Raw genomic sequence first — 27,718 nt, 5'->3', positions numbered from 1 at the left:
GGGGGGTTTCTTTTTTATTTTTTTAAGTGTAGCTACCCCACGAATTCTAAATGTCTACTGAAGAACCAGAGTAGCCCTTTAACATCATCACACTATTCAACAAGCCCATCTTTTTAATAATCACACAAAACAAAAAATCAAGTATTTATGTAAGTGCTCTTCGTCCCAAAGGGCATGGATGTGCTTACAGGCTTGATTCCTGCTTTTTTTTACAGTTGTTACAATTGTTCAAAACGAGATTGATACAAATGTCAACCCGTGCTTATAAGTATGCATATTTAAAATATCATTTAGTACACAGGGTTCTTTTCTCTCAGCACAAAATACTAGCTCCTTGCTTGATGACTCTGAACACTCAATGCTCATACTGTCAGGTGTTACTGCATATAAGTATTGCACCAACAAAACTGCAAGACTGGCTTAAATTTATTATGTAAAAAATGAAAATAAACAATTTTCAGTGATCAGAAGTCATATTTGGTAACTCCCAAAAGCTGTGGTTTACCATTGCATCCTAAAGTGATACATTCCACAGATCAATGACCTTTGCACCGTGCTGAGATAATAAATGATTCAAAAGAAGTAAATTTTTTGAGGATTGCTTCAAAACTTTTCCCTGCAGCCCTGGGTCTCCTGCCAAAGTGTGCTGTCTCAGAGACAGATCAGGAGTGACTCATGCTGGTTTGTGGAATCCTGTGAGCTGGCTGTTGGAGACTAATAGTCAACAGAGAGTTGACTATTATTCAGTGCAGGGATCAAGTGGTTGCAGAACATGAGGAAAAGGAAGGAAGCTGCCCCGGATTAAAATAATCAGTTTGTAAATCTTTTGCAAGCTTTATTTGTCTGCAGATTACCTGCAGGTGTGTCTCCAGGGCAGTAAATACTTTCTAGTCCTTTAGTTGTGCTCCATTTTCAAAGTAATCTTGAATCCCCTTCTTTCTAAATTCCAGTGCAACTTCATTGTGGGCCTTCTCTTGGGATGCCCAATAAAGGCCCATCCACACAAACAGATCAGAGATTGCAGGTGGCTTCAGTGGTTGTAAGGAGAAAAATCCCATTCAGATTGCTGCTAACTGTGACCCAGCTCACAAGTGGCACTCCAAAGGCCATCAGCTTGGAGGGACAGCACATCTACCATCTCTGTCACTGACTCCAAATGATGCATGAATGGGTATCCATTATGTATCCAACCTGTAGGAAGGGTAAACCACAAACAGTCTTGGTAATCTGTCTGGGAAAGCTCATGGGATGCAACAACACAGTGAGAAAAATACAGTTAATTCTCTTTACATTAACTCATCCTTTGAATTTTTTGTCACAAGCAAACGCTGCTCATGATGTGCTTCCACCCCCCCTGCTGGACTATCAAACATATGGAACACAATCTAAGTTGAATGTGTGTATTATAATGCCTTTCTTCTACACTTTCACTCCTCAGCACTACCCACTGCTAAGAGCAAAAAAGGCCAAATTATTTTGCCACAACAACAGACCTTGCAGATAACTGTACTCACAGCTACAGGAGTGGAGAACAGGTGTGGAAATTTAATTCTGTCTGTAGAATTTTCTGTTGACAGTGGTGATTTCTTATTTTCATACCTGGAGAGGAAGATGCTATTGTCAGGACAGTTTGCATCCTTGTATAGCCAAAAAACTGTGTGGTTTGCGTTGATGAAAATAACCCCAGCATCCTATCCCATTCTCTCTAGTAACTCTGTAATCTAAGTTCAGGCTCTAGAGAAAATACATGGGGTAAAAATGATGATGATAAAAAATTAATGATAAACAGTAGGTACAAATAAAGTAGAAAAATAGATTAATTTTCCTGAAGTGCTCCAAAAGAAGAAGTGGATTTTCACCTTGAAGGTAGGGGACTAAAATGTTTTGTTGAAAAATTTTGTGTCAGTCCTGAGTGGAACAAAAGGCTTTAATGGCCTTGAGCAGCCCCACCTGGCATCCCACCTACCCCTCTTGTACATGACCCCAGGAGCTACATTTCAGTTCAGCCCTTGGCTGATTCAGACCCGGATCCATGGTCTGACTTCCTCACTTGATTTCAGATGTGTATCATCTCGATGAGCTTTCCTGGTAATCAATGTCTGACCTTGGTCACCATCACTGGACCTGAGCCTGACCTGAGGATTGATTTCCTTGCTTGACCTCAGACCTGTTTCATCCCTGAAGACTTGTCTAGCAATCCGGACTCTTGGCTGACCATGGATGTTGTGTCAGGTCTGCCCTGCGTGCTTCACTCAGGTGTTGAGGGATGGCCCCCAGTTGGCAAGGTCCCTGTCCTGCTGGCTGTGTCACTCCAGCTGGTTCCTGGCCACCTGACCCTCGGATAGCAGCCGGCCTACACTGTGCCATGACAATGTCTACTGTACCAGAAAGCAAAACATGAACTGGGAGTTATTTTATTTTTTTGGGGAAGGCAGATTCTTGTCGATGATTTTAGTAAAGCAGCACTTTAGTATTAAATATTATTCCATGGTTCACTTCAGCTTTGGGTAGAACTTTCTTCTTAGGGTCACTGTTACTCTTTCACTGTAATTTTCATCATTTCCATTCTAATTTTGCTGTTTCTCATGCTGTTTGTAAAAATTTTTTTTTCTTTTTCAGAAGAGACAAACAAATAACATGCTCCTTAATATCTTCCACGAGTTCCTCAGTATTGCTGACTACTATAACCAGCTTTAAAAGTCATGTTTCAGTAGCTTTTCATAGGATTTTACTATCTTTGGTTCTTTTTTTCCTCCAGTGCCAATCCAATAGGCTCAACAGATTCTTCATTGGCTCCTTATCGCTCCTGAGTAGCCCAGGAAGAACACAGAGCCACTCACATCTCTGAAATGATGCTATACACTCCACTGATTTCAGCAAGTGTGATGGAAGCTGGAAGAGTTTTATATGTTGGGTTCTACCAGTGTGGCCTCTGGTGGACAGTGCTGTCTGGTACACAGTGCAGAGGACTGGTTACCTTGAGAGAAGGAGCCACGTAAATCAATCCAGAAGGATCTGATATGTAATCTAAACACAATTGTTGCAGGATCACTGACAGATTGCAACTATATTGTTAGATTCAGAACCGTATGTGGCCAAATGTAATGACTGATTAGTCTGAAGAAACCCTTCTTACACAAAGGTATGCTTAGAGGAGTGAGTGCTGCATGGAGACATAGCAACCTATTTGTTGTGGAATCATGGAATGGTTTGGCTTGAAAGGGACTTTAAAGGTCATCTAGTCCAGCCCCCCCTGCAATCAGCAGGGACATCTTCAAACAGATCAGGTTTCTCAGAACCTGACCTGATCTTGAATGTTTCAAGGGATGAGGCATCTACTGATACTCTGGGAAACCTGTGCCAATGTTTACATTCGAGCCAGCCTCTCTTGAGTCAGTGCTACTTGACCAACAGCAACTACACCACATGAGTTAAGCTGCTAGAGCTGTGGATTATTGACAGAGTGGTGGCCTGGGCAGCTGATGAATTTAACAATTCAAGTGGTAGAAAACACCTCTAGTGCTGCAGTCAAGTAGAACTGAAAGTATCTGCCAATCCTAATGAGAAAAGTGCAATACTTGAATGAAGATTGATTGAAAGTAATGCTGAGGCTTGGACTTTAGGAGCCTCCTTACCACCCATAACAAACTTCAGTTCCACTGGCCTGGAGAATTGTCTTTAAACAACTTATTTCTTAAATGATAGATAGCAAAATGCTGCTTGCAATAAACTGTTCCCCTACCACTGCCCCCACTTCCCCACTGATGTAATGGCTATGCCTGCTAACATCAGGATCTTATTACATAACAGAATGCCTGTGTGTCTGTTACATGCCTTAAATTAAGTTTCAAAATCTCATTTGTCCTGCCTAAAACAACTAGCTGTGTTTCCCTTCTTTCTGTTGCAATTAGCATAAATTGATTCCCAGTAATAAGACACAGTACACATGTCATTTGGTGGCCAGCCTCTCTCCCTTCATTGTGTTTTGTCCTGGGATGGTGTCAAATTAGCAGCAGAAGATGTTATTTTTGTGTGCAAGCTCTTGAAATTCACGGAAGATTCTTTCTCTCTCAAGTGATCTTCTTGAATATGGTGGAATTAATCTGCTGATTTGAGGATCTGCATGGTCTTGTGAGAATGTTTCTGCTTTATGTATTTCCCTTGTGAATATTCATCACAGATAAAGACAAAATGTCCTAGTTATTATACTTGCCATGAGATATCTGGACATCCGCCACCATGTTTTCTGGCCTTGGAAAAGTTGCTGGAATAGCTGCTGGCCTGGCTATTGCATTCATCATCTTGTTCCGGATGGAAAGCAGACTCTCTGGGTTGTCTATGTGGTGTACATCAGCAGCTGGTACTGTCAGGATGATGTTCTTGTGGCCAGCTCAGCCCAGGGGGCTGGGTACTGACAGATGGTTGTCTACCAGGCAGAGATGTCAGTTTCCCCTAATTCAGCATTCAGGTGAAAAAAGGTAGCCAATTGAAAAAGAAGTTTTAAGTGTGAAGAAAGAAGAGAATCATCATAGCTAAAATCTTTTGCATAGTCTCAGAAACAATAAATAATCTAGATATAACTGTGTTTTACTGAATCATGGGGAGATCCTGAGATTCTGGCATGGGGTCCAGTCCTCTTTGGTGACCCCCTTCTGTTGTTGCTGCAAGGAGTTGATGAAACTCAGTCTGTAATATCAAGCCACTTTAAATGTGTCTCAGACATGCTTATATTGGGAAACTGGAAAGAGATTAATTCCTAAATGAAAGTCCTATCAATATAATTTCTTCACTGAGAAATGCAAAGCTTTATGCAAAAACATTCCCGGAACATTACATATTTTGACATTTTCCATATACATGATCATAAAAAAAAACAAACCCAAAACAAAAACCAAACCAGGAAAATATAGGCAAACCATAAATACAGAAATACTTCATTAGTGCCCTGCTATACTTAGGTTTTGGGATCACTTACCAAGCCTGAAGAATGGAGCCTGCAAGCCTGTACAGCCTTTTTAATTGTGACTGATATTTGGCCTGATGTGTTCCCCTTTGTCACTATGATATATATTATATATGAGGCCACACCACAGACTAGAGACTTTCATGGTTGTTTTTTTTTTCAACTTTGAACTTCTTTAGCACCAAGGGAGGCCACTTCAGCTCTGCAGAATAGCTGAGGTCATCATTGTGACAGTAACCAAAAGGTGCTGCAACTTGGACAGGCTTGGGTAGCTCCATCCAAACTCTGTGTGTTCTGTAGCTGCCGTAGGCAACAAGACATTCCTGTCTCAGCAGGGGAAGGCAACAGAATACCTCCATATGGAACATTACTCTTCACCTCGGCACAGACATCAATCAGATGAAAGTAGCTTGACAGGATTCAAGGGCAGAGTTTTGGTAGATACCTGACTTACCCATGTGCCCATCCACAGCGCAAGGACAGCCACGTTCCTCCCCTCTGAAGCTGCTGCTATTTGACACAGCCTTGACCCTCTCTCCTATGTGAGCATTCTGGGGTACCTCAAAGCACAGCTGAAAATATACATCTCCACTGACAGAGGTCTTTAAGTTTCTTCCTCTCTTCTACAGTACAAATGAGATTATTCTTCTGTATTTCCACCCTGTCTCTTCCCTGAGCAGTTTAAGCTGTTGTGCAGCTTACAGCTCTGTTAGTTGCTTTAGGTGCTGTGGGAATTTCAGGGAGCTCTGTTTCAAAAAGAAATTTTGTTTGTGTGTGGAAAATTTTTCTTTACAAGGTAGCTTAAGATTAATCGCTTGGTTACACTTTAGTTTTTACGGGATATTTTCCTCTGTTTCACAGTACATATGTATGTTTATTTCAAACCATGGGACATTCAAACATGCTAATTAATCCCAAACTGGTCATAAGAGTGCTTTTGGACTGGTCTAATCCTTGGAGTTAGGAGCTGGATCCCAGTTTAGTATATCCCACACATACTTTCTTTTCATTCTGCAGCAGCAGCAGCTTCTGGCTGATTCTGTGCCTCCCTTATATTTTCCCATTGTAAGAAATGGCAGTAATTAATGTGACCTAGCTCTGTAGGTTTCGGGTACATTTTTGAACCCTTACCATGAGCTGGACCATATTCAATTTGTCCTGTGCTTATTACAAGCCAATTTGGTAAGGCCATATCCCTAATCAATACCCAGCACTCAAGCAGAAGTATTTGTTTCATAAAATATTGTGCAAAAGGAACTGTACTTCCTCAAAGAAAAGAGCCATTCCCATATTCCAGAAGAGCTTTATATGGGGAATACAGTGGCCCATTGAAACTTCAGTTTGCTCACATAGCTTGTGCTCTCCAGTTTCATCTCACTGTCCAGAAACTCTGCACCTGCTACAGCTTCTTTTCATTCTTGTGTAGCCTTAAGTTATCAAGCATTAAAACCCTCAGAAATTTTTTTATCCCACTCCTTCTAGTCCCACAGAACTCCCTGGAGCCCTAGTATTCCACTGCTCTGCAATGGAAATTCAGCTTATGCTGTGCTCTGGCAATAACCGACTCATATTGAATGCTTTCAAGTGTTAGTTCAGTCATTCATCCTCTCCAACCACTATTCCCATGTTCTCATGAACATTCATCTTTCCTATTATTAGCACCATTTTACCATGCAAGACTGACCGGGAAGAGGCTCTTGAGGCTCTCAAGTCAGGTGCACACAGCACTGAAACCCTGAGCAAAGTGGTCAAAAAATCATATATGTCTCTGCCACAGCACAGAGTTCACTTTCTGCTGAGGTGATGGTTCATCTAACCTACCTTACAAGTAAACAAACCCTCTGCGCTCTCTTAGGGGATGGATTGCCTAAAGGGAGCCTTGAGTGAGCAGCTCAGATTGAGATGGCTAATATCTGGAGGCCAAACCAGGGCAGATGAATCCCACTTTATCTATGCTTGGTTTGTGGATTACTTCCTAAAGTTGCTGCCAGAAAATCAAAGGCTAAAATAACCAATACAATTAGCACAAATTTCTCTAGTAGTCTAACTAAATTTTTAGGGAAAAAAAAAAAAGAGTAGGACCTGCTATTAAATCACCAGCTCCTTCAGTACCACTGAGTTCTTTACTATCAACAGAAGAAAAAGCCATGTTTGAAAATATTTTGCTGCTAGCCAGAAAGCTTATACAAAAGTAGTTAATAAAATTGACAGTCATTGCTATTTTATTTCACATTTGTCCTTGAAGAGGTATTGTGCCTCAGTGTGTTTCTCCAAGTGCCTTGGTAAATCCAATGCTTCAGCTATTAGTGAAATCACCCTTAGCCTGATAATAATAGGAAAGCCTTAATCAAATCTTTGTTGGGTTCCCCACTAGAAGAAAGGAGTAAATAGAAACAGCAGACAACTTTCCATTAAAGGCAAACTGACTGTAAAAATGAAGCCAGTAAGTCTACATGTAATCTGAAAACCTCACTACTGAACCCACCTAGTTTATCACAGCACGAAAATCCTCTGTTTCTGCTTTTATTTTTGCTAAGGTCAATGTGGCCTCCTAATCTATTTTACTTTTTTTACACTTCACCTCCTGTTCAGGTCGGTCTCAGGTGTGTTCAAAGATTTTCCCATGCATGATGAATTGTTCTGTAACTGCTGCTTGAAATAAAATTTCACAGAAATTATTCAATGTTTCATGCACGTCATGGTTTAACATCAGCTGGAAACTAAGCACCACATAGCCTGTTGCTCACTGCCTTACCTCTGAGCAGGGGATGGGGCGGGATGAAGTAGAATGAAAGAAAGGTAAAAGTTGTGGGTTAAGAACAGTTTAATAACTGAAGGAAAGTAAAATATAACAATAATGCTAATGATAATAATAACAACAATAGTTGCAATGACAGGCAGAGAAAGAGACACAGAGAGGAATAAAACCCAGGAAACCCGAGTGATGCAGAGTCCAGTCGCTGACCGATGCCCAGCCTGTCCCTGAGCTGTGATCAGTGGCACCCAGCCAACTCCCCCTAGTTTACATACTGATCTGATAACAGATCTGATAGTACTTTGATACATTTGGTATATTTTTTAAGTGGACACAAGCTAAACTTTTATTCATAAACTCATTAGAGATAAAATATGCTTCCGTAGGTAGGGTCAGATCTAAATCTTTATACCATATAAGTCTTCCGAACCTCCAAACCAGTACTGAGACATTGTTTAAACTATGATTGGCCTCTGCATTTATTTTATTGGAAGATAAACTCATACCAGTTGTGAATAAGAATGGAAAAAAGTTTGAAACACCAAGTAAAATATTAGGCCTATGAATCATTGGGAAATCAGAACCATATCTGAGCCAACACAAAAATGAAAAGCTGTTGTAACAAGTATCTGGGTAATTTCTATTCTGGTCTTTTTTTACTGTCTTGATGAACTGTTGTCTTCCTTCTCTCTGCTCCCTCATGCTGTCAGGTCAGTGCCTGTGTTTTAACTTTTGCTGAGCCCATGAGTTAAACCATTACTGACTACAATCAAGTCACCTCTTTGCTCCCACTCTCCCATCTACACTGGATGTATCTTGTTGTCAGGCCACGGTTAAGAGTGACAGCAACAACTTACAATTGACTTATTCACATAAAGCTGGATGTTGGGTCACACAGTCATAGAACGTAGGAAGAAATCTACAGCATTTCAGTATCAGCTATGCATTATATAACCTGTATATAAGCCTTACAAGGTCACTTTCATAATAGTAGGTGTGGAAGTTCTGCATAATTAGAGGAATTAAAAATTAGGGATTTTAGTGTTATAGAAACAATAGTTAAAATCTCATGTCACTGAGGTTATAACTGAAGAGTACAACATTGTGAAGGCTACTATTTGCTCTAAAGATCTATACTCCCTTGATATTGTCCTTGAGACTGTTCCAGTGACTGCTTCACCCTGAAAACTTCCATTTCATCAGAGAAAGGTTCTGTAGAAACTAAATAAACTCAGAATTACATTCCTCCTGAGGTGAAGAACCCAGAACAAAGCTCATTGATTATTTAATCCTTCAGAAGATAGCTTAGATTGCAGATCTGCAGATAAATTCCTGTTGAATTTCTGTTGGGTTGGCCTCCATTGTCAGCAAGAAGCTGAAGAATCCAGTGTAAATCTAAGCACATAGTGAGCTATTATGCAGCACACAAGGAGAAAAAGATAGGCCATAGCTAGTATGAGAACCAAGATTTATATAGTTTTCCTTTATGGTTTATAGGATCTCATTGGGTCCTGTTCCCAGCTGGGTAGAGAGGACAGTTCCAGAGACAGCTCTTTCTTGATAGGCCATCCCCAGGCCATAAAGAATGGAGCCAAATTTTTATTCACCTGCTGAGAAAACTTCTGTGCCCACAAGTTCATCTTAGAAGGGTTGTCTTTTGGGATGGTGGACATTTTCTGGTAGTCAGAGAAGAGGTGGATGAAGGGGTCCCAACCAAACCCTTCCTGCAACTGATGGAGAAGAATATACTGTAAAAACAATTAAGTTGTCATTTCACTGGCATTATTCCTGTGTTACAAACAGTAGAAGATTTTACAGTTTTCTGCAGTGTCTTTTGGAATGAATGTAAACTTAGATGAAAGCATCCAACTTTCAGGCTTCAGAGCATAACTAGAGTAGAGGAAAATACCTTCCTATTACCTGGCCTCCCAAAACAAACAGAGATGAAAGATGCAGAAATGTCAGCAACCTACTATACAAGCTGCCGCTTTGGAGAAAGGAAAGCTTCTTGTGTAGTGAAAAAGCATCAGAGGACATTGACAGAATACCTAGAAAGAAGGAGCACTGGAGAACAAGGAGAACAAGGAGTACTGAGAAAATAGGAAGGAGAGATTGTGAGCAGGACGTGTTTTGGCTAGGAATAAGAACAAAAGGGATTCATACAGAAAAGCTGCTGTTGCAGAATTGTCATTTGTCTTTCATGTCACATTTATTCCAGCAGTTGTGCTGTTGACCAGACAGGACGTGGTTACTATATATATACTTTATATATATATATATATATATATATAAAAATATATATATTAACCCCAGCCTATAAGTGTGAGTGAGGCAGGGGGACACTGGCCAAACTGATAAAGTATTGTGGGAAAATTTCCCTTTTTAAAACTGTTTCACTCTGTATAACTATTTTTATATTTGCTGGGCAAGAAAAAACCAAAGGTTTACTCTTCAGCTTGATGATTCAGGTGCTTCTCTGGGATGTGGAAAAATCAGGATCGATACTTAAATATTTTATTGTTCATATAAGATGTGAGAGCTTCCAGACATGGGGGTTGAGGGAAACTTACTTCGCAACAGTCAGTAGGTTAAGCCATCATAATGGACATTTGCTTTATAGTCCCCAATTAAAATCAGGTTGAGTGCTCTCTCCATTAGACTACTAGTTGCTAAGAGGATTAAAGGGAAAGAAGAAAATCTCTCTTGCATGCTTCCCAAGGGAATGCTCTTTAATCTAGGACAGGGTTCATATTTTAAAGTCTCATGTTTTATCTCTCTTTAGAGCTGAACCCACCCCCTTCCCACTTGATGGACTACACTGGCTGCACTCAGTGTATTGACTGATATGAATACCGTGTTCTTTGTATGTTTTGTAAAAAGGAGTCTGGCCATGATACTGCTCAAAGCCTGGCTCTTCTAGACATTTTACTGTGCCAGGATTTTTTCACCAACTAGCCCAGTGTCCCACAGGAAATCTGCAGTAGATTAAAGAACTGTGCCCAAGTCTGATCATCCTTTTCCCATGCTGTATAACCAGCAGCAGTTCCTGTTTCTCTCCTAGGGAGAGAGATTAGTATATTGCACCAAGCTACCTCCATGACTGGCTAAGCCCAAGTCTGGCAAAGGAAGGTTTTCAGGAGACATCAGCATTAAACACTCTGCCTATATACCTCCCATGTCCTTTCTGGGTCCAAGATGAACCCAGATAGCAAGACATTTACGAGGCTTGACAGCTACAGTCACCAGGCTGCAGCCATCCCTCTGACACAGGTTTCACTGACTGCACTAAGAATGCACACACTTCTCCCAGTTACCTGCAGGTATGTCTCCAGAGCAGTCCACACGTTCCAGTCCTTTAGCTGAGCGCCTTTCCTCAGATACTCTTTTATCCTTTCCTGCCGACACTGTGACTTAAGGGCCTGATGGGCCTGATGTCTGGGAATCCCCAGCACCTTCTCATGAACATAGACAGACCAGAGGTTGCATGTGGCCTCTGTGGTATGAGGGGGAAATTCCCATGCTTGCTGCTGTTGATTGTGTCCCAGCTCATGGATAGGACCCCAAAGACCAGTAGTTTGCATATGCTTCACATCTAACATCTCCTTCACCGAATCTAGGTGGCCCATGATGGGGTATCCAGCGTGCATCCAGCCTGCAGGAAGGACAGGTACCAACACACGTCACCAGGTGCTCACCTCAGTGCCTCTCAGACATAAGCGACTAACCTTTTTTTTCATTTCTGAGCGTGTTGCCTTTACCTCACAAACTACATTTTACTACTATGAATGACTGATTTTCCCTCTTGTGAGGTAAGGAAACTCATCATGTTTCGCCCCAGCAAATAGTCAAATACGCTGTGTAAAGGCAGGACTGAAATATCAGTTAAGCACAGTTTCCTCTCCTTTCCGTTTTCATACATAAGCATACACTCATGGTTGAAAGGAGGTTGAGATTTTAGGATGAGGGGAAAGGCCTGACCATTGCCCAGAATACTCACAAACTGAGCACAGTTGACGCTGGCACAAGCATGTGATTCAGCACCATGGCAGACCTTGAGCCTTCCTGTGTAGAGTGTGGATACTGCAGGTCTACACTCCAATAGTCAGTGGTGTGGATGAGACACATGGAAAACACAGTTTGTCCTGCAAAGCTTATCATACTTAAGCCTGGTCTTAGCCTTGTAGGATAACTATTCTGTGAACAACTTCCCACCATGATGCTGGACAAGAATCTTGCATTACATAGGGGAGTTTACTTATGACTCCTTTGTGTCTTCATCCCTAACTGGTCCTTCTTGAAGAAGCCCAAAACTTGATACAAGAGTCATGCCCCCAAACTCAAATGGCTGTTGTAACAGGGAAAAAGCAGCCCTTTACACTCACTGCAGAGGGAGCCCACACAGCTGACTTTGAACACAAAGCTTGTAGACTGCCCAAGCTGGAGAACATGAATGGCAGTCCCCTTCCCACAGATCTTAAGCCTCGTCTTCTTTTAACAAGAGGGATGCATGCATTCAGCAATCACTGTTCAGGTCCAGAAATGTGAGTGAAACCATTTAGTCCACCCAAACCAGAAGGGAAGTTTATGTTTGTAGACTATGATCTTTTTAACGGGCATTTGCTCAGGATAGCAGAACTTAACACTCCCAAGATGCGCCACAAATTCTTTCCATGTGGCTTAGCAAGGAGTTAGGACATCAGGGTTCATGCCAAGCCCTTGTCTCTTTGTGGGACAATGAATTTAACCAGTATATTTTGAAAAACAACTGAAAAAAAAATTATTGCAAAGTTCATTTACCATATAATCTAGATCAAAGGCACTTGGTTCTCAACTGGAAAAGTTGGAGTGGGAAGCATCAGCTGCAAAAACACACACTCATGGGCTTTGACAGCAATACAGGTTCTACTCCTCCATTGCCATCCTCTCAAGTCCATATTTTTGGGCTAAGCTTTGCCCACAGAAACCTTTGTGGAGCCCATCTCCAGCAAGTAGGCAGTTGGAGCTTTAAAAATTGTCACTGAACACATAAAAACAATCCTGTGACTGAGGCAGAGAAAAAATAGAAATCGGGTCACTGTCTCCCAGCTGTACTGGCATTCAGGAGGGAGAATGAGTAACTATATGTGAGCTGAAGCCACAGCAGTCAGCAGCTCTGCATCTTAACCCACCCAGACAGAAGAACAGCTGAGGAGACAACAGTAGTTTTGAGAGCAGGGAGTCATCTGAAAAGGTCAATATGTTTTTCAAGCCCTGCCTTACCATATTTCCACCCTGATGGAGTATCTCGCAATTATGCAAGGGTCACAGTCATTTAACACCTCACATATGTTCCCTGTCTGGTTTTAGCAAAATAACCTTGAAGGAACAGACACTGGTGCTGGAGGCCACTTGTCTCTTAGCCCTCGAGAAGGCCATATGGCAATGTACCTACCACATGAGATCTGGACATCTGTTACAATCCTCTCTGGCCTTGGGAATTTCGTTGGTATGGCTGCCAATTTGCTTATTGCCACCATGATCTCATTCCACAGGGTCAGCAGTGGCCGTGGGTTCTCCATGTGGCGGATGCTGTCGGAGGGTACCGTCAGGATAAGATTCTCAACAGCCAGTTCTGCCCAGGGAGCAGGGTAGTGTCGGATACAATCCTTCCACTGGCTTTCACAAGTCTCCCCTATGTCAACGACAAAGAAAATAGGTTTAAGAGCAGCTCTGACTTTTGGGCACACTTACAGAGGTCAAGATTGGAGTAGTCCATGGTCACGAAATTTTCATGGAAAACAGTTCCGTGACTGGGCGGGGGTGGTTGTTAAATAGCCAACACTTATTCTGTGCTTAGGAAGTCTCCCCAGGTTCCTTAATGGGTAGGAAACAGACAGAAAAGGACTGGTATATAACAGAGTAGCATAGCAAGAACAGATCCCTGTTTTCCATCAGAGAACAAGAAGCATCAAGTTTCTCCAGTGTCTGATTTCTTCTTCTCTAGCAGAGATTTGCTGTTTCACACAACAACCCTGGTTCTGTTTAGTTTGACAGAAGAGAAAGAAGAAACTGAATGAGAAGAAGAGAAGAGAAGAGAAGAGAAGAAGAGAAGAGAAGAGAAGAGAAGAGAAGAGAAGAGAAGAGAAGAGAAGAGAAGAGAAGAGAAGAGAAGAGAAGAGAAGAGAAGAGAAGAGAAGAGAAGAAGAAAGAGAAGAGAAGAGAAGAGAAGAGAAGAGAAGAGAAGAGAAGAGAAGAGAAGAGAAGAGAAGAGAAGAGAAGAGAAGAGAAGAGAAGAGAAGAGAAGAGAAGAGAAGAGAAGAGAAGAGAGAGAGAGAAGAAAACTGCTGGAAACACGGGAAATTCATCAGAGGTTTATTGTAGAGACTAGAGATGGCCAGACGGGGGCACAGTAAAGCAGGCAGAGCACAAGGCATGCTTTGTCGTGGCAGAGGTCAGTCTCCCTCTTTTAGTTTAAAACCATGCCCCTTGTCCTATCACAACAGACCTTGCTAAGAAGTATGTTCCCATACTTCTTACTGGTCCTCTTTAGAGGTCACAATAAGGTCTCCCAGGAGCCTTCTCTTCTCCAGTCTGAACATCCAAACTCTCTCAGCCTTGCCTCACAGGAGAGGTGCTCCAGCCCCCCAGCAATCTTCACAGCCGTCCTCTAGACCCACTCCAACAGGTCCATGTCTTTTCAATTTTGAGAGAAGGATTTTTTGGGGGACCACATCAAAGGCTTTACAGAAGTTCAGACAGACAATATCCATAGCCCTTCCCTTGTTCACTGATGTAGTGACTCCATCATAGAAGGCCACTAGGTTGGTCGGGCAAGACTTGCCCTTGCTAAAGCCATGCTGGCTGTCCCAAATTGCTTCCCTGTTCTCCATGTGCCTTATCATAGCATCTCGGAGAATCTGTTCCATGATCTTCCCAGGCACAGAAGTGAGGTTGACAGTCCTGGGGGCCACCTTTCTACCATTTTTAAAAATAGGTAGAAAAATGGGAATCCCAGAGGACACCATAGTAAGAAAACCAAACCTGGGTATTCCTTAACCCAAGCATTTTTAAGACCTTCCTAAGCACGGGGCCATCTTTACTTTCAGTCACAGGGACAGCAGCACCTGTGAGCAGCCCTAAGGAAAAAAGCACCAAGGTAAACAAACATACCAAGTTTGAAGAAAGGAGCTCTGACTGCCCCTTCCACTGTGATGGGCACCTTCCCCAGGACACTCCTTGCTGGTACTATGATATAAATCAGGCCACCCCAGAGGCAAGAAATGGACTGCTTCTGGCAGGCAACATCACAGGTGCGTATTACCACTGGCGCCCGCTTCAGCTCTTTGGCATGAGAGAGGTCATCTGTGTGACACCCAATCTGCACCTGCCAAACAGAAGCATAGGGACAGCTGGTCAAAGGTGTCTGAGTGTGACCTGGCAGACTGACCTCAACACTGAGCTCTCTGCCGCAGCACTGTCCCTGCAGAGCACGCACACAGAAGCAGCCTCCTGATTCCAGCCTAGTTCAAGTTTTCAGCCTGTGGTCCCCAGAATCAGTAAATATAATGAAAAAAGCTGATGAAGTTCAGTTCTATATCCTTGTCTCAGACAGTCTTACAGCTGTTCTCCTGTTATTACTGGCTCAACTACATCCTTCACTAGTTGGCCAGGGTACTGCAGTGACTTCTTTCACTACACTGTACTTGCATTGATCATTCCTCTACCCTTTACCAGAATCAAAGTCACATCCTGTAACACAGGAGTTGGAGAGGTGCGAACGTGGCTGACATCTTTTATTGTGCCTTTTCCTTGGACCTCTTACAGGAAAACAAACAGCGTGTGGCTGCAGGATCAGACAGATCACCTGAGTTAATTTTGCATTTCAGCTGCAAAAAATGTTCAAGCAGATAAGCATTTACCTATGTCATATTTTGTGGAGAATGGATCCCAAGTAACAGTGTATCTCTGATCTGGATACATCTACATGAGCAGTAATGACAGCACTATCAAAGCAATTTATGAGAAATCTGAAGAGATGGAATCAAGTTTCGTGCATAGAAGGGCCCAGTTTTCTTTGCAAAATAACAGAACGAACACAGCTGCTCTCAAGCAGCAGCCACACTTAATTATCCCTCCAGCACACAAAAATAGGAAGAATGCAAAAAAAGAGAGTAAGGACACACGAGGTGAAAAAATAATAACAAAGCATTTGGAGTGCCACAGGGTGGCAGCAGTAGGAAGGGACTGAAAAGGTAACAAAAACCGTAAAGGAGAAAATTTTTGAGCACTCACCTGTCAAATACAGAGATGTAAACTAAAGCCAAAACAGAGAGAGCTTACCTTCAGACCAGCACCGACCACTAGGCAAGGCCACGATATAACTGCTGTGTGCCCTTCAGGGAGGTAGAGTCCTGTACTCCTCCAGGCTGTCTTACCTAAAGGTAAGATATAACACAGTCCTGAACAGTCAAGCACTTCTTTGTCCTGACCATTACAGATTCTGGAGACTTCAACTTGCAGCAGGAAAATAATCTTCCAGCCTTTTCTTATCCCTTGCTCTACACGCAGAGAACCATCTCACATTTTACCCAACCTGCCAGAAATACAGTTTCAAAGCTATAGGGTAGCAGCATGAACAAGAACATCAAACCATTAGTAAGCAAGCCCATACAAATTTGAACTTCTGGAAATGCCAAGCTTAAATGCATTTACTAGTATCTTTTAAAAATAACACATAATAATAAAAAAAGAAACAAAAATTCCAATACCTCTTCCACTGAGATCCTCTTACCCTAAAGCCCTCCTAAGGGGTGCCAACTATGCTGGTATGAAACACAGTTGAAGTTGTAATGGTCATAAAATATTTGCCAAATAACAGACTGAGAGTAGCATTGCATTTTCCCCTATTCATTGCATTTTTCCAGCACAAGCTGGAGCCCATAGGAATTCCCATTTCTAGCTGACTGAAGTTATGAGAAGGCCTAAAGAGATCATTCCATGCTAGGTGTAATGGTAAGATGGATATCCCATCACGCCACTACAATTCAGCACGTTTCTAGACAATCTTCACTTGGAAAAGTAAGTCTCCTTACCCTAGATCTCTTTAAATACTTGCAATACACAGTGCAAAACTAGCCCCATCTCTACTGTACAGATTGGGTAAATTCCACTCCCCAGCTCTGACATAAAATTTACTTAGGTATGTTTCAATACAAACATCAAAAGTCCTAAAAAGAGCTGAACTGTCGTAAAGCACCCAGCTTACAACCTTTCCTGTCATCCAAGACAGCAAGACCAGTTTTGTCAAGCAAAACCTAATCCACAGAAAAATACAAATTAGACTATATCGCCACGTTTTACCAGTTCATTTTAGTTTTGTTGAATTTGCACCAAAGGCAGTTTTGAAATGGGTTTGCTAGCATTTCTTTCTTCGCTTACGTGAAATGACACAAATTCTGAATATTTCTGGTTAAACAAAATACTGTGTTTGAGCCATTTCATTCAGTTCAACCAACCCTAACAATTTTCCCCTTTTGTCCAGACTCATTGACACTAAAAACAATGAGCAGTTATTCCACAACTTTTCTCTTTGCATAACCGCTGCACTCAGGCATTGCCACTCCAGAAACAGTTTCCTTTGTCTCATTAGAACAGTTTGGAAACAACCCCTCTCAATCATATTCTAATACCAAAAAACCCTCACCAAATCTCAAGATTAATCTGTCCAGGGAATAAAACCTTACTAGTGGAATTTAACCTAGAGTTTAAACATATCAGTTGTGAGCAGGAATCTCAGCAAGTTTGTAGAGATACAAGGCTTAAGCTTAGACAAATCACTGATGATGTAATTACCAAACACCTTGGCTTCAGTGGCAGTGTAAGCCCAAGAAGTTCCCATCATACTTCCAGCCTCTCGTTTTCACCCTCAAAACTAGATCTTCACTAACTGTGCTGATACAACAAGATGTGAGGCTGAAATTATCTAGATAACAAAAAGCCCTTTTGTTTCTAACTCCTACCTCTTTGTAGGATGGCTCCATAGATGGCTGTATCAGCACAACTATGGTAACAGCAACCTGCAGGGTGGAGCACAGGGTTTCCCAAAGAAGCTTTCTTGCCAAAGCCATTGTGCTGTGTAAGTACCCTGGGGTACCACTTGTTAGGGGGTTCTTCTTCCCCAGGTGCCTGCGCACCAAAAGTGAGGAAGAAGGGGTGTCTCAGAGGGTTGAAATCAGGGCTGGCCACAAAAGGAGCCCATCTGCCACTACACAGAAGTCGTCCTCCTGTCTAGCCCACAGTGAAATTGCACATGTTCAGACATACACAGGCAGATGCACGTTGAGGCCTGGCACCACACCGACCCCAACAACAGGATGTTTTGAGAGGAAGGGAGATACACTCCTCACCTGGGTTTGTGCCATCAATTTCCACAGCGATGGGGAGGGCGCAGACTCCAGCAGCACATTTCTGCACCAGGGCTGCGCTGTCTGTCATGGTGAGGGACAGCTCGGTTGCCATGCAGAGCAGGACTGCCTCTTTGGAGTTTCTCTTGACGGGGCATTGCCTGCTGACCTGCGGGATCCCGCTTCTCTGAAGCACTTTGGTCAGGATGCGGCGCAGCGAGGCATACGCTGGGCAGTCGTGGGCTGGGATGCGCAGGAAGGCAGCGCAGTCTCGTGCCAGGCAGTGCAGCCAGTCCTTCAGGGGCCCCGTGAGCTCCTCACATTTGCGCACCTGCGTGCTGAAGAGCAGGAGCGCCTTGCGGAAGTGGTAGTGCTCCCCAGGCCCCACGGGCCGGTGCTTGGCCGCCTGGCCACTCTGCCCCAGGATACTCAGCCCAAAGCGGTTCAGGATTTTGTTGCCAGGATATTCTGCCACAGCGGCTTTGCCACGGTTCTGGGAAGCCCAGTACCAGGCCTGGCCTCCCACCAATAGGCCACCTCCCTCTGCCACGAAAGCGTGAATCCTTTCTGCCTCTCTGTCGCTGTAAGAAGAGCAGCAGTACACGCTGAGGTCACCTGTCAGCTCTGACACCTGTGACTTCACCCCTTCCGGAGAGAGGAGGCTACACAGTTTCTTCAGGCTGGGATTCACACCCACCAGCCCCTTCCTCCCGGCATCCAGCCAGCAGACAGCATTGAGCAGGAATCTGGCCAGCTTAGGGGAGAACAGATGGCTCTCGTGGGTCGCCACCACGACACGGCCTTGGCCATAGTGTGCCGCAGCCAAGAGGCAGCGGTGAGAGCTGTCCAGGCAGAGGGGGAAGGAGAGGACACCGTGCACCAGCAGGGTGGAGGGAATGCCCCCCGTCATCAAATCCAGCTCCAGCACACCGCGCAGGAGAAACTCAGCATCAAGGCTGAGGTCGGTCTGGTGCCTGCAGAACCAAGACAGGTTCGGGTTAGCCCCCATCCCAGAATGCTTGGTTCAAAAGCCAACCGCATCCATCCTTGCCTCCTACCTCATCCTAGTACATCATGCTGTCAGTTCTTTCATTAAAAAAAATAAAATTCAATAATATCCCATTTTTTATCCTTTTAAAACCTCAGTTTCTACAGCCAAGCAAATCTGTAGGAACTTCAGCACTCATTTAGAAAAAGGAAAGAATAGGTCAGAAGGAAGTTGAAGGAACTCAAAAATCAGACCCTTCATATTTTTTAAACTGCAGGTTTAAACTTCAAATCATGTGGGAATTGGCAAATCTCCTATAACAGAAACTTTCTCCATTTGCCCCACCCTAGTCTTTATCAATTAGGCAAGCCCAAAAGATTTCTCTCTGCCATTTCCCAGCCTCTGCCACTGCTGAGAATTGAAGAAGGAGAGCTAGGACAGTTGGGCTATATGGACAGGCAGACACACAGCTAGACAAATAGTGAGTGACTAGAATTTGAATCGGAGCCCTAACACGTTGACCTCACATTACCTCACCCTGTTGGTTTCCACAATATAAAGAGATCAGGCTGTGCAAGGCCCTCTTATCTCTGCTATTTCCATATAACTCCTTTATGTCACTGTGGAGATTGACATGCTGGATGACTCTCATTTGCTTTGTGCACACTTTCTCCTGGCTTGGCCACACAGTTTTCCCCCCAACACCTATAAAGTACCTGTTGTTATGTGGCCATTGCAGCCAACTCAGTAAGAATAAATGATGCTGCTCTTCTGCACACCTGTATCACAGGAATTAGATCTGCAGCTCTCCTTTGGTTACTGTTTTACTGAGACCCTTTGTCACACAGAGTATGTGCCCTGACTTATGTCACAGCACCTGCCTCAGACTGCAGTCAGATTTTCTGTACACAAAGCTGGCAGGAAGGCCCAGATGCACAGAGCTGTTGTCCTACACAGAAATTAGATATCTAAATTTCTCTGTGGCTCTGGATTGAATCAAGATGACCACAAAAGCAACCTAAACAAGGTATATTTCAGTTTAATTACAATTTAAAGTCACATTAATTGCTACGCAATTTTTCTCTGCTGAATTCTCCACCCCTCTCCCTCTTCTGTGCACTGTGCATGAAGCAGTGGGAACATGTCTGTGAAGAGCAGGTGGGGACAAGAACTAACCAGCAAATTTTAATTTATAACTTCATTTGTTAGCTGTATTCTAAGCACCCCACTGAATCCAACAGCTTAGATTTATACTACCTTTATTGCTAAATAAACTGAGCATCCAGAAAGTATCAAATAAAACAATATGAAAATATTAGAAATTTAATATTATATATCCACAAGGAAAAGGCTGTGAAGGAAAGATTTGCAGGGCATATTGCTGCAACTGTTTTGGCTTTCCCTACAGTGAAATGAAGCTGCCACACAGTGGAAGCACAGCAGCACTCATGCTCCTTGGAGAACCTGCTGTGCCTTGTGTAACTCAGCAGAAAGTGGCAGCAGGCACAGCCACTGGCAAGGGGAGGAGGGTGACAGAGCAATGCCCAGGACTCCAGTGCCTGGTTGGCTGTGTGACATGAGTCATAACAGCTATGAGTTTTACACCTGATGCTCCAGGACCCAAGGGGACAGGCTGGACTCCCAAACAAACTGTGAGCACTGAGATTTCCAGCCCTCAGCTCATGTCAGAACTGAAAAGGAAGGTGGCACCCAGCCTGCCTCCTCACCTCTGGAGCAGCCCCAGGGTCTCACCTATAGAAGGTGAATTCCTGCAAGTAACAGGCTAAACAGGTTTAGCAGCTGTCAACCAAAGCCTGGCCCAGAGGGTTGGTCTGGTGCTTCATCACCAACCTCGTTTTCAGCTCTGGGAAAATAGCCCTAAATGTACAGTGTGGGGAGAGGGAAAGGAGTTCCTCCTCCTGTCCCTGTGTTGCTGTGTGTTGCACTCAGGTACACTTGATCAGGCAGAATGCTCTAAAAGATGGCTGCCCTCGTTTTCCTGAATGGATTCCCTGAGCCTGTCCCAGCTGCCCTGGAAGCAGTAGATTCATAGAACCATAGAATTAGCAAGGTTGAAAAGGAGACCTCTGAGATCATGAAGTCCAACCCTTGATCCACTACCATTGTGGTTACTAGACCATGGCACTCAGTATCACATCCAGTCTCATCTTAAAAACCTCCAGGGATGGAGAATCCCCCACCTCCCTGGGCAGGCCATTCCAACGCCTGATTACCCTCTCTGGAAAGAATTTCTTCCTAACATCTAACCTAAACCTCCCCTGGCAGAGCTTAAGACCATGTCCTCTTGTCTTACTGATAGCTGCCTGTGAGAAGAGACCACCCTCCACCTAGATACAAGTTCCTTTCAGGGAGTTGTAGAGAGTGATGAGGAGCCCCTGGTGGTCCAGTGGTAAAGGCGCCGCGCTATCACCACAGAGACCCGGGTTCGATTCCCGGTCAGGGCCACTCCCGGGCAGGTGGGGCTCGTTAGCCCTTAAAGGCAACCCACCTACGTCCTAAGGACCTCGCTGCCACCGTCCAAGCTCGCTTGGCCCCGGCAGATGAACCTTAGGATTAAAGGGTGGGCTCAGTTCCGCGCACACTGTGTCTCACCTAAAAAAAAAAATCCAATGCGCAGGCTGGAAGGTGTAAAGACCTTCCCCGGATCTTCGCTCGCGAAGACTGGCCATAAGAGAGTGATGAGGTCTCCCCTGAGCCTCCTCTTCTCCAGACTTAACAACCCCAGCTCCCTCAGCCTCTCCTCATAGGACTTGTGCTCGAGTCCCTTCACCAACCTTGCTGCTCTTCTCTGGACCTGCTCCAGCGTCTCAATGTCCTTCTTGAAACACCATTCTTTCCAATTATAAGGAGTGGAAAGGCCCCCTTTAAACTGGAAGACAAAAGTTGCATCCCATCCTGGCTATTAAAGAACCAGCATTCACAATCATCCTCAACTCTCACCTCACAAATCTTCTATAAACAACTCACCTGCACAACCTGAACCATTGTATAAATAGAGAGCAATTCAGATACTCACTGGACAACTAATGGGATCTTGGGAATTTTCTTGGCTACTTTGAAGATGCCTTTTTCCACAGCGTTTCCTGTGAAGTACACGCCAGCTACGCTGGTCACTTGGTTCCCAGGGAATTCGAACAGCACCTTCTCCTTGCCATGTTGACTAGCCCAGTGCCAGGCTTGGCCTCCAATGAGCAGCCCTCCCCCGGCTTTTACAAAGCCAACCAGGTCTTTCGCCTTCGAGCTGTCATAGGCATCCACACAGTACACCCCCAGGGAGGGGCTGAGCTCTGCCCCAGCCTGTACCTTAGTGCCAGCCCTGAGCAGCACCTGGGAGAGGGAATCCAACTGAGAATGCACCCCAACCAGGGCCTCGGTGCAAGGCTTGAGCCACTCCACAGCATTTCTGAGGAACTGGGAAAACTTGGAGTCCTTCAAGATTCCTTCATGGGAAACAACCACCATCCGGCCCTTCCCATACTGTGAAACAGCAATCAGAACCTGCTTCTTAGCGCTCAGGAGTACAGGGAAGGCATCCTCTCCAACAAGGAGCAGTTCACAAGGAACAAAACCACCAGTGAAGTCCCATGGCCCAACACCGTCCACTAACAGCTCATAGGTGGCAGATGGTTTCATCTTCAGGAAGCTCCTATCTGGTGGAGAGAAAACCAACATCCATTACAGCATGGCTCAGCAATAAAGGACAGCTGTAAAAACCCTGCAGAGTAATTTTCTTGTCTAGTAGGAACTCCAAACAAAACAGGAATCAGCTTTGTGGACACAACTTTTTCGGGTTTTTGGTAATTTTTTGTTTGCTTTTTTGGCTTTGTTATCACACTATTTACCATTAAAATAATTTTAAAAATTATTTAAATTTAACTTAAATTACAAATTTAAATTTAAAAATTAAAAAACTAAAGTGACAAGTATATCAAGGTGATGGAGGCAAAGAAAATGACTGTTTCAACAAATTCTGCTAAGCACCATGGGACAAAATAAGGAATTACAGGTATTCACTTTCCTATTAACAGTTTATTTGGAGAGGGAGAGTGCCAGAGGTTCCAGGAAGTCTACTAGGAACTTGCTTGGTAGAGGTGGTTCACACAGAAACAGCCAGAAAATGAAAAGATTGTATCAACAGAAAAACACAACATAATTCAAACATGTAGTTCACATTTTAGCTCCTAATTAGATACGTACAGAGCTACATGCAGTTGCTGTAATGTGCTATTCCAAAGTTGTATTTTTCTACTTTCACTTCGGCATTAAAAGCTCTTGCTTAGTATTAGGAGTTACTCAGAGGCTGGGGGAGAGCGAGCACAAACGATGGAGATAACCAGCTCCCCGGAATAACCGTCAGTTGAAGTCACACAGTACCTAGGAGAGAAGGTCTAGGCACAGGAGATTCATGCCCTAGTTTCCTGACCCAAACTGCTTTGCAATCTCAAGAAAATAACTTCCCTTTTCCGTCGCTTTGTTTCATCTGTTTTCCCATCTACGAAGTAAGGAGGGTGGTACTAACCTCGATTGCCAAGCCCTTCGGGGTCTATGGGTGACACGTGCTCTATTGAGGCTCCCTCAGTTTGAAAGTTTGGCTTAGCTTTTCCCTGAGGTTGCCTTCTGTTGAGCTGCAGCAGCTGTGACTTTGCAAACAGGAAGGCTTTGTGGCGGTGAGCACAACCCACTCTCACTCAGTCTCTGTCATTCAAGATTCAGAGGAGTGACTTGGAGCGCACCACCTACTGCAAGGAGAGGAGCTGCACCGAGGGGGCGTGGCCCTTTCCTGGACGGCATCCCGTGCCAACACCAATCTTCCCATGCATTTCATGTTTGGCTACCCTGAAAGCAAATCCTTGTCATGCAAACACAGGAAAATGGTAAGTCCTGGGGCAGCTGCATCCTGGATTTGGATTTGCCACAAGCCCCAGGGCGCTTAGAAACAGCAACTTGATCAAGAATGACAGCATCATTCTCATTTCTTATCCTCTGGACATGCCTGGAAGCTCTGTTTTTCCACCCAAACTATCATGAGACTCCACTGTTGTTTTACATAAGATTTATGAGTCAAACATGTTGATTAACATAGGACAAAAACTACACTGCCCATTGTGCTGGTTTAAAAACCCAGTAGGAAAATTAATCCCACTCAAGTTGCCCACTCCCCTGATCCCTTACAACAACAGAGGAAACACTTGGAGAGAACACAACTTGGAATCACAGTTTTACTGAAAAACTCACCATAACCACATCGATATCAATTAAAGAGAGAACAAAAGAGAGAGTGCTCTACTTACAAAAGGGTATCCACCACTGAACAAACAAAACCACTTCCCATAGAGAGCACCCTCCATCATTTTCTCAGACAAAGGCAAGACAGCACCTGACCCCCTCTCCGTCCACTGAACCATGGGGCTCAGGAGAGCAAAAGCAATGGGGCAAACAAGTTTCTGCAGTTTCATGTCCTCCCCCCAGCCCTGAAACAATGCCCGGAAAACACGGGCAAAACAAGACCTAGGAAGCTTTTTTGTCCAAATAAGGATTGATGCTGCTGAGCTCTTCACTCCACTCCCCTAGACCAGGTGCTCAAAGCCCCATCCAATCTGGCTTTGAACACTTCCATGGATGGGGCACACACAGCTCCTCTGGAAAACCTGCTCCAGTGCCTTACCATCCCCTCAGTAAAGAATTTCTTCCTAACATCTAATCTAAACTTGCCTCCTTTCAGTTTAAAGTCAGTACCCCTTTTCTTATCACTCCATGTCCTTGTAAAAAGCCTCTCTCCAGCTGTCCTGTAGTTTCTTTCAGGTACTGGAAGGGGCTCTAAGGTCTCCGCAGAGCTCTCTTTTCTCCAGTCTGAACAACCCCAACTCTCTCAGCCTGTCTTCATATGAGAGGTGCTCCAGCTCTCTGATCATCTTGGTGGCCCTCCTCTGGACTCATTCTAACAGATCTATGTCTTCCCTTCCTAGGGACTCCAGAGCTAGATGCAGTACTCCAGGTGCTGTCTCACAAGAGTGAAGCAGAGGGGCACAATCCCCTCCCTCAACCTGCTGGTTCCACTGCTTTTGATGCACCCCAGGACATGATTGGCTTTCTGGGCTGCAACACATTGCCAGGTCACGTTGAGCTTCTTGTCAACCAACACCCTCAAGTCCTTCTCAGCAGGGCTGCTCTCAGTTAATTCTCCATGTACCCTGTATCTGCGCTTAGGATTGTTCTTCAGTGTTCTTCAGGTGATTACCCTAAAGGACTAGGTTTGAAGTAAACTCAGAAAAATTTCTTAGCCCCCACCTTTCTTCTTATCACAGGATCTGAAAGCTAACATCCTAGACTCTAGACCTGGGAGGACTGCTCCTCCCTAGCATTTACCCAGAGCAAGGTGTGGCTGTCTTGAGAAGGATTTTAACTCTCTCTTAACTGAAAGCAATTGTCACCATGTAAGAGAATTCCCAATTCCTATGTAATCACAGTTTCTCCATTTCAATTGTATTAAGCATTTCAGTGTGGACAGAGGGAAGGAAGCACACTCACTAGACCCAGAACAGACACAGCTACTGATGATCTCTTTCAAGAGAGAGAAGGGAGAAAACACAGCAGGGACAGAGAACACACATGGCTAACGAGAACTGAAGGAAGCTACAGAAGACTGAGAAGGATGTCTCTCATATCAGTCAGGAGGAAACAACTACTGTTGGGCACACACAGAAGGAAGGGGAAGATCTTGGTTCCTAGTTGCCTTCCTTCTTAATGTGGAAGTACAAATTCTCCATGACACTGTCTCAAGACAGATTCTTGATCCCTTGTCTTCCCTCCTGTCCCTTACACCTCTCACCTCCAGACAATTCCTACTCCCTGCAGAGCTGAGAGTACTGAGAGTAAGTATTGGAGCATACATTTATAAATCCTGCAAGATGCCTGACTCTATCCTAGCCTTTCTTCTGTCTCTGGAAAAGGGTCAAATATGCAGTGGGAAGATAATTGGATTTCATTAAATACAGACTTGAGACTCTATCATCTGCTGTCCATAAGCCATCACACACAAGCAAAAGAGATGTGCTACAAAGGAAAGAATACCCCTAGGTCCACTCAGGAAGAATATCTGTGAGACAGATGACCTGGGGGAGTTCTAAGGGTGAGTAAGAGAATAGATTTTGTGTGTCAAGTGGTCAGTCACTTTGGGGTGAATCTTTAAGGTCCCTGTAAACCCTGTGAGGATCTCCATGAGTCAAAAGTATGGGATTGTGGAGTACCTGTGAGGAACAGGACAAAAGACACAGGACAGCAAGTGGGGTGGATCACCTGTTAAGAACAAAGGCAGCCTAAGTGAGGGAGACACACAATTCCTAGGGACTTGGTTGTTCTTCCTAAATAAAGTGGACCCATGGGTTTTCCAATCTTTCCTCTCTTTCAAATTTACAGTCTAGCTGTCTTCTGCACAATAACCAAAACCCAAGTATGCTGCAAACTCTGCAGCTAGTAAAGAATTGGTGGACTCTTGCTTCTTCACATGTTTTTTGACAAACTGAGCAAGGAGAGGCATGCTGACATTTAGCATTGCTGAAGAGACAAAAATACTTACATTCATTATACCTGTTAGTCATCAACAAGGTTTTAAACTGAGAGAGGGTAGATTTAGATTGGCAATAATGAAGAAGTTTTTTATAATGACAGTAGTGAGACACTAGAATAGGTTGCACAGAGAAGCTGTGGATGCCCCACCAGTGAAAGTGTTAAAAGGCAGGTTGGCTGGGGCTTTGAGTAACCTGGTTTAATAGAAGGTATCACTGCAAGGTATCACTTGGACTGGGTGATCATTGAAATCCCTTCCACCCAAAACATTCTCTGATTCTGTGACTTGTGTGCTGTGTGGCACAAATACAAATTTAACATACATTAAAACTGCAAGGATGCTTCAAAGCTCTACGGCACATTCTTATAAAGAAAAGCAGTGTCTACATGGCAAGACTAAGTGGGCTCTGCAGCTGGTCTAAGCACTCAAGTGAGAGCCTGGGCTGATGTTGGGGCAGTAATGTGCTCAGTAGCCTTCACTGCTGGAGGATCAGGAACCTGTTTTTAGCCAGTGAGTGCTCCCATACGTACAGCATCCAGGGTAACTGTGAGGCTAGTCCATTTCTGAATGGGCTCAAACTTGTGTTTCCCTGGACATGACAACTCCCAGAACTGAACATTCTTTGCCATATACCTGTGAAAGTATAAGCACTGGGAAGTCACCCCTGGCCTAAGCTAGATAAGCTAAAGCAGTAAGCCATGAGATGTAAAGATCGAGTAGTGTGCAAAAAAGGTGGTGAGATGAAGCAATAAATTCACATGCACACAGAAGAGAACACAACACTTCAACCTGGGCAACCCCCTTTCTTACAGAAGTGCTTGAAACTATGGCAAAAGAAGGCACCTAGTGCAGATCACAGAATCACACAATATCTCAAGTTGGAAGGGACCCATAAGGATCATCAAATCAAAATCCCTGCTTCTCACAGGACTGCCTAAAACTAAACCATATGAGTAAGAGCATTGCCCAGATGCTTCTCGTACTCTGACAGGCTTGGTTCCTGACCAAGCTCTCTCTGTGAAGAACATTTTCCCAACATCCA

At 44.0% G+C, this 27,718-nt stretch overlaps 1 protein-coding gene across 5 annotated transcripts; it reads right to left on the bottom strand.

Moving 5' to 3' along the window:
- Positions 1-3,939: 3,939 nt before the first annotated feature.
- On the bottom strand, positions 3,940-27,718 carry TCAF2 (TRPM8 channel associated factor 2). 5 transcript variants are annotated; one of them, XM_050331482.1, is made up of 9 exons: positions 23,850-27,718; positions 23,629-23,792; positions 22,126-22,759; positions 18,104-19,074; positions 16,038-16,132; positions 14,868-15,081; positions 13,150-13,389; positions 11,033-11,370; positions 6,896-9,448 (listed from the first exon to the last, which is right to left on the bottom strand). In XM_050331482.1, the coding sequence occupies exons 1-9, from the start codon at positions 23,927-23,929 to the stop codon at positions 9,203-9,205; spliced, it is 2,982 nt and encodes a 993-aa protein (XP_050187439.1). In that variant the 5' UTR covers positions 23,930-27,718; the 3' UTR covers positions 6,896-9,202. The 5 variants fall into 5 exon arrangements, with proteins under 5 accessions (XP_050187438.1, XP_050187439.1, XP_050187437.1 ...); XM_050331480.1 differs by having other exon boundaries at positions 16,038-16,156; positions 23,629-27,718; XM_050331481.1 differs by lacking the exon at positions 6,896-9,448 and adding an exon at positions 3,940-4,452 and having other exon boundaries at positions 16,038-16,156; positions 22,126-27,718.

This window comes from Myiozetetes cayanensis, unplaced genomic scaffold (assembly GCF_022539395.1).
Source record: "Myiozetetes cayanensis isolate MyiCay16 unplaced genomic scaffold, myiCay2020 scf5-8, whole genome shotgun sequence".
Classification (NCBI taxonomy): domain Eukaryota; kingdom Metazoa; phylum Chordata; class Aves; order Passeriformes; family Tyrannidae; genus Myiozetetes; species Myiozetetes cayanensis.
The sequence above is the reverse complement of the archived record's forward strand: the minus strand, read 5'-3'. Positions and strand labels throughout refer to the sequence as shown.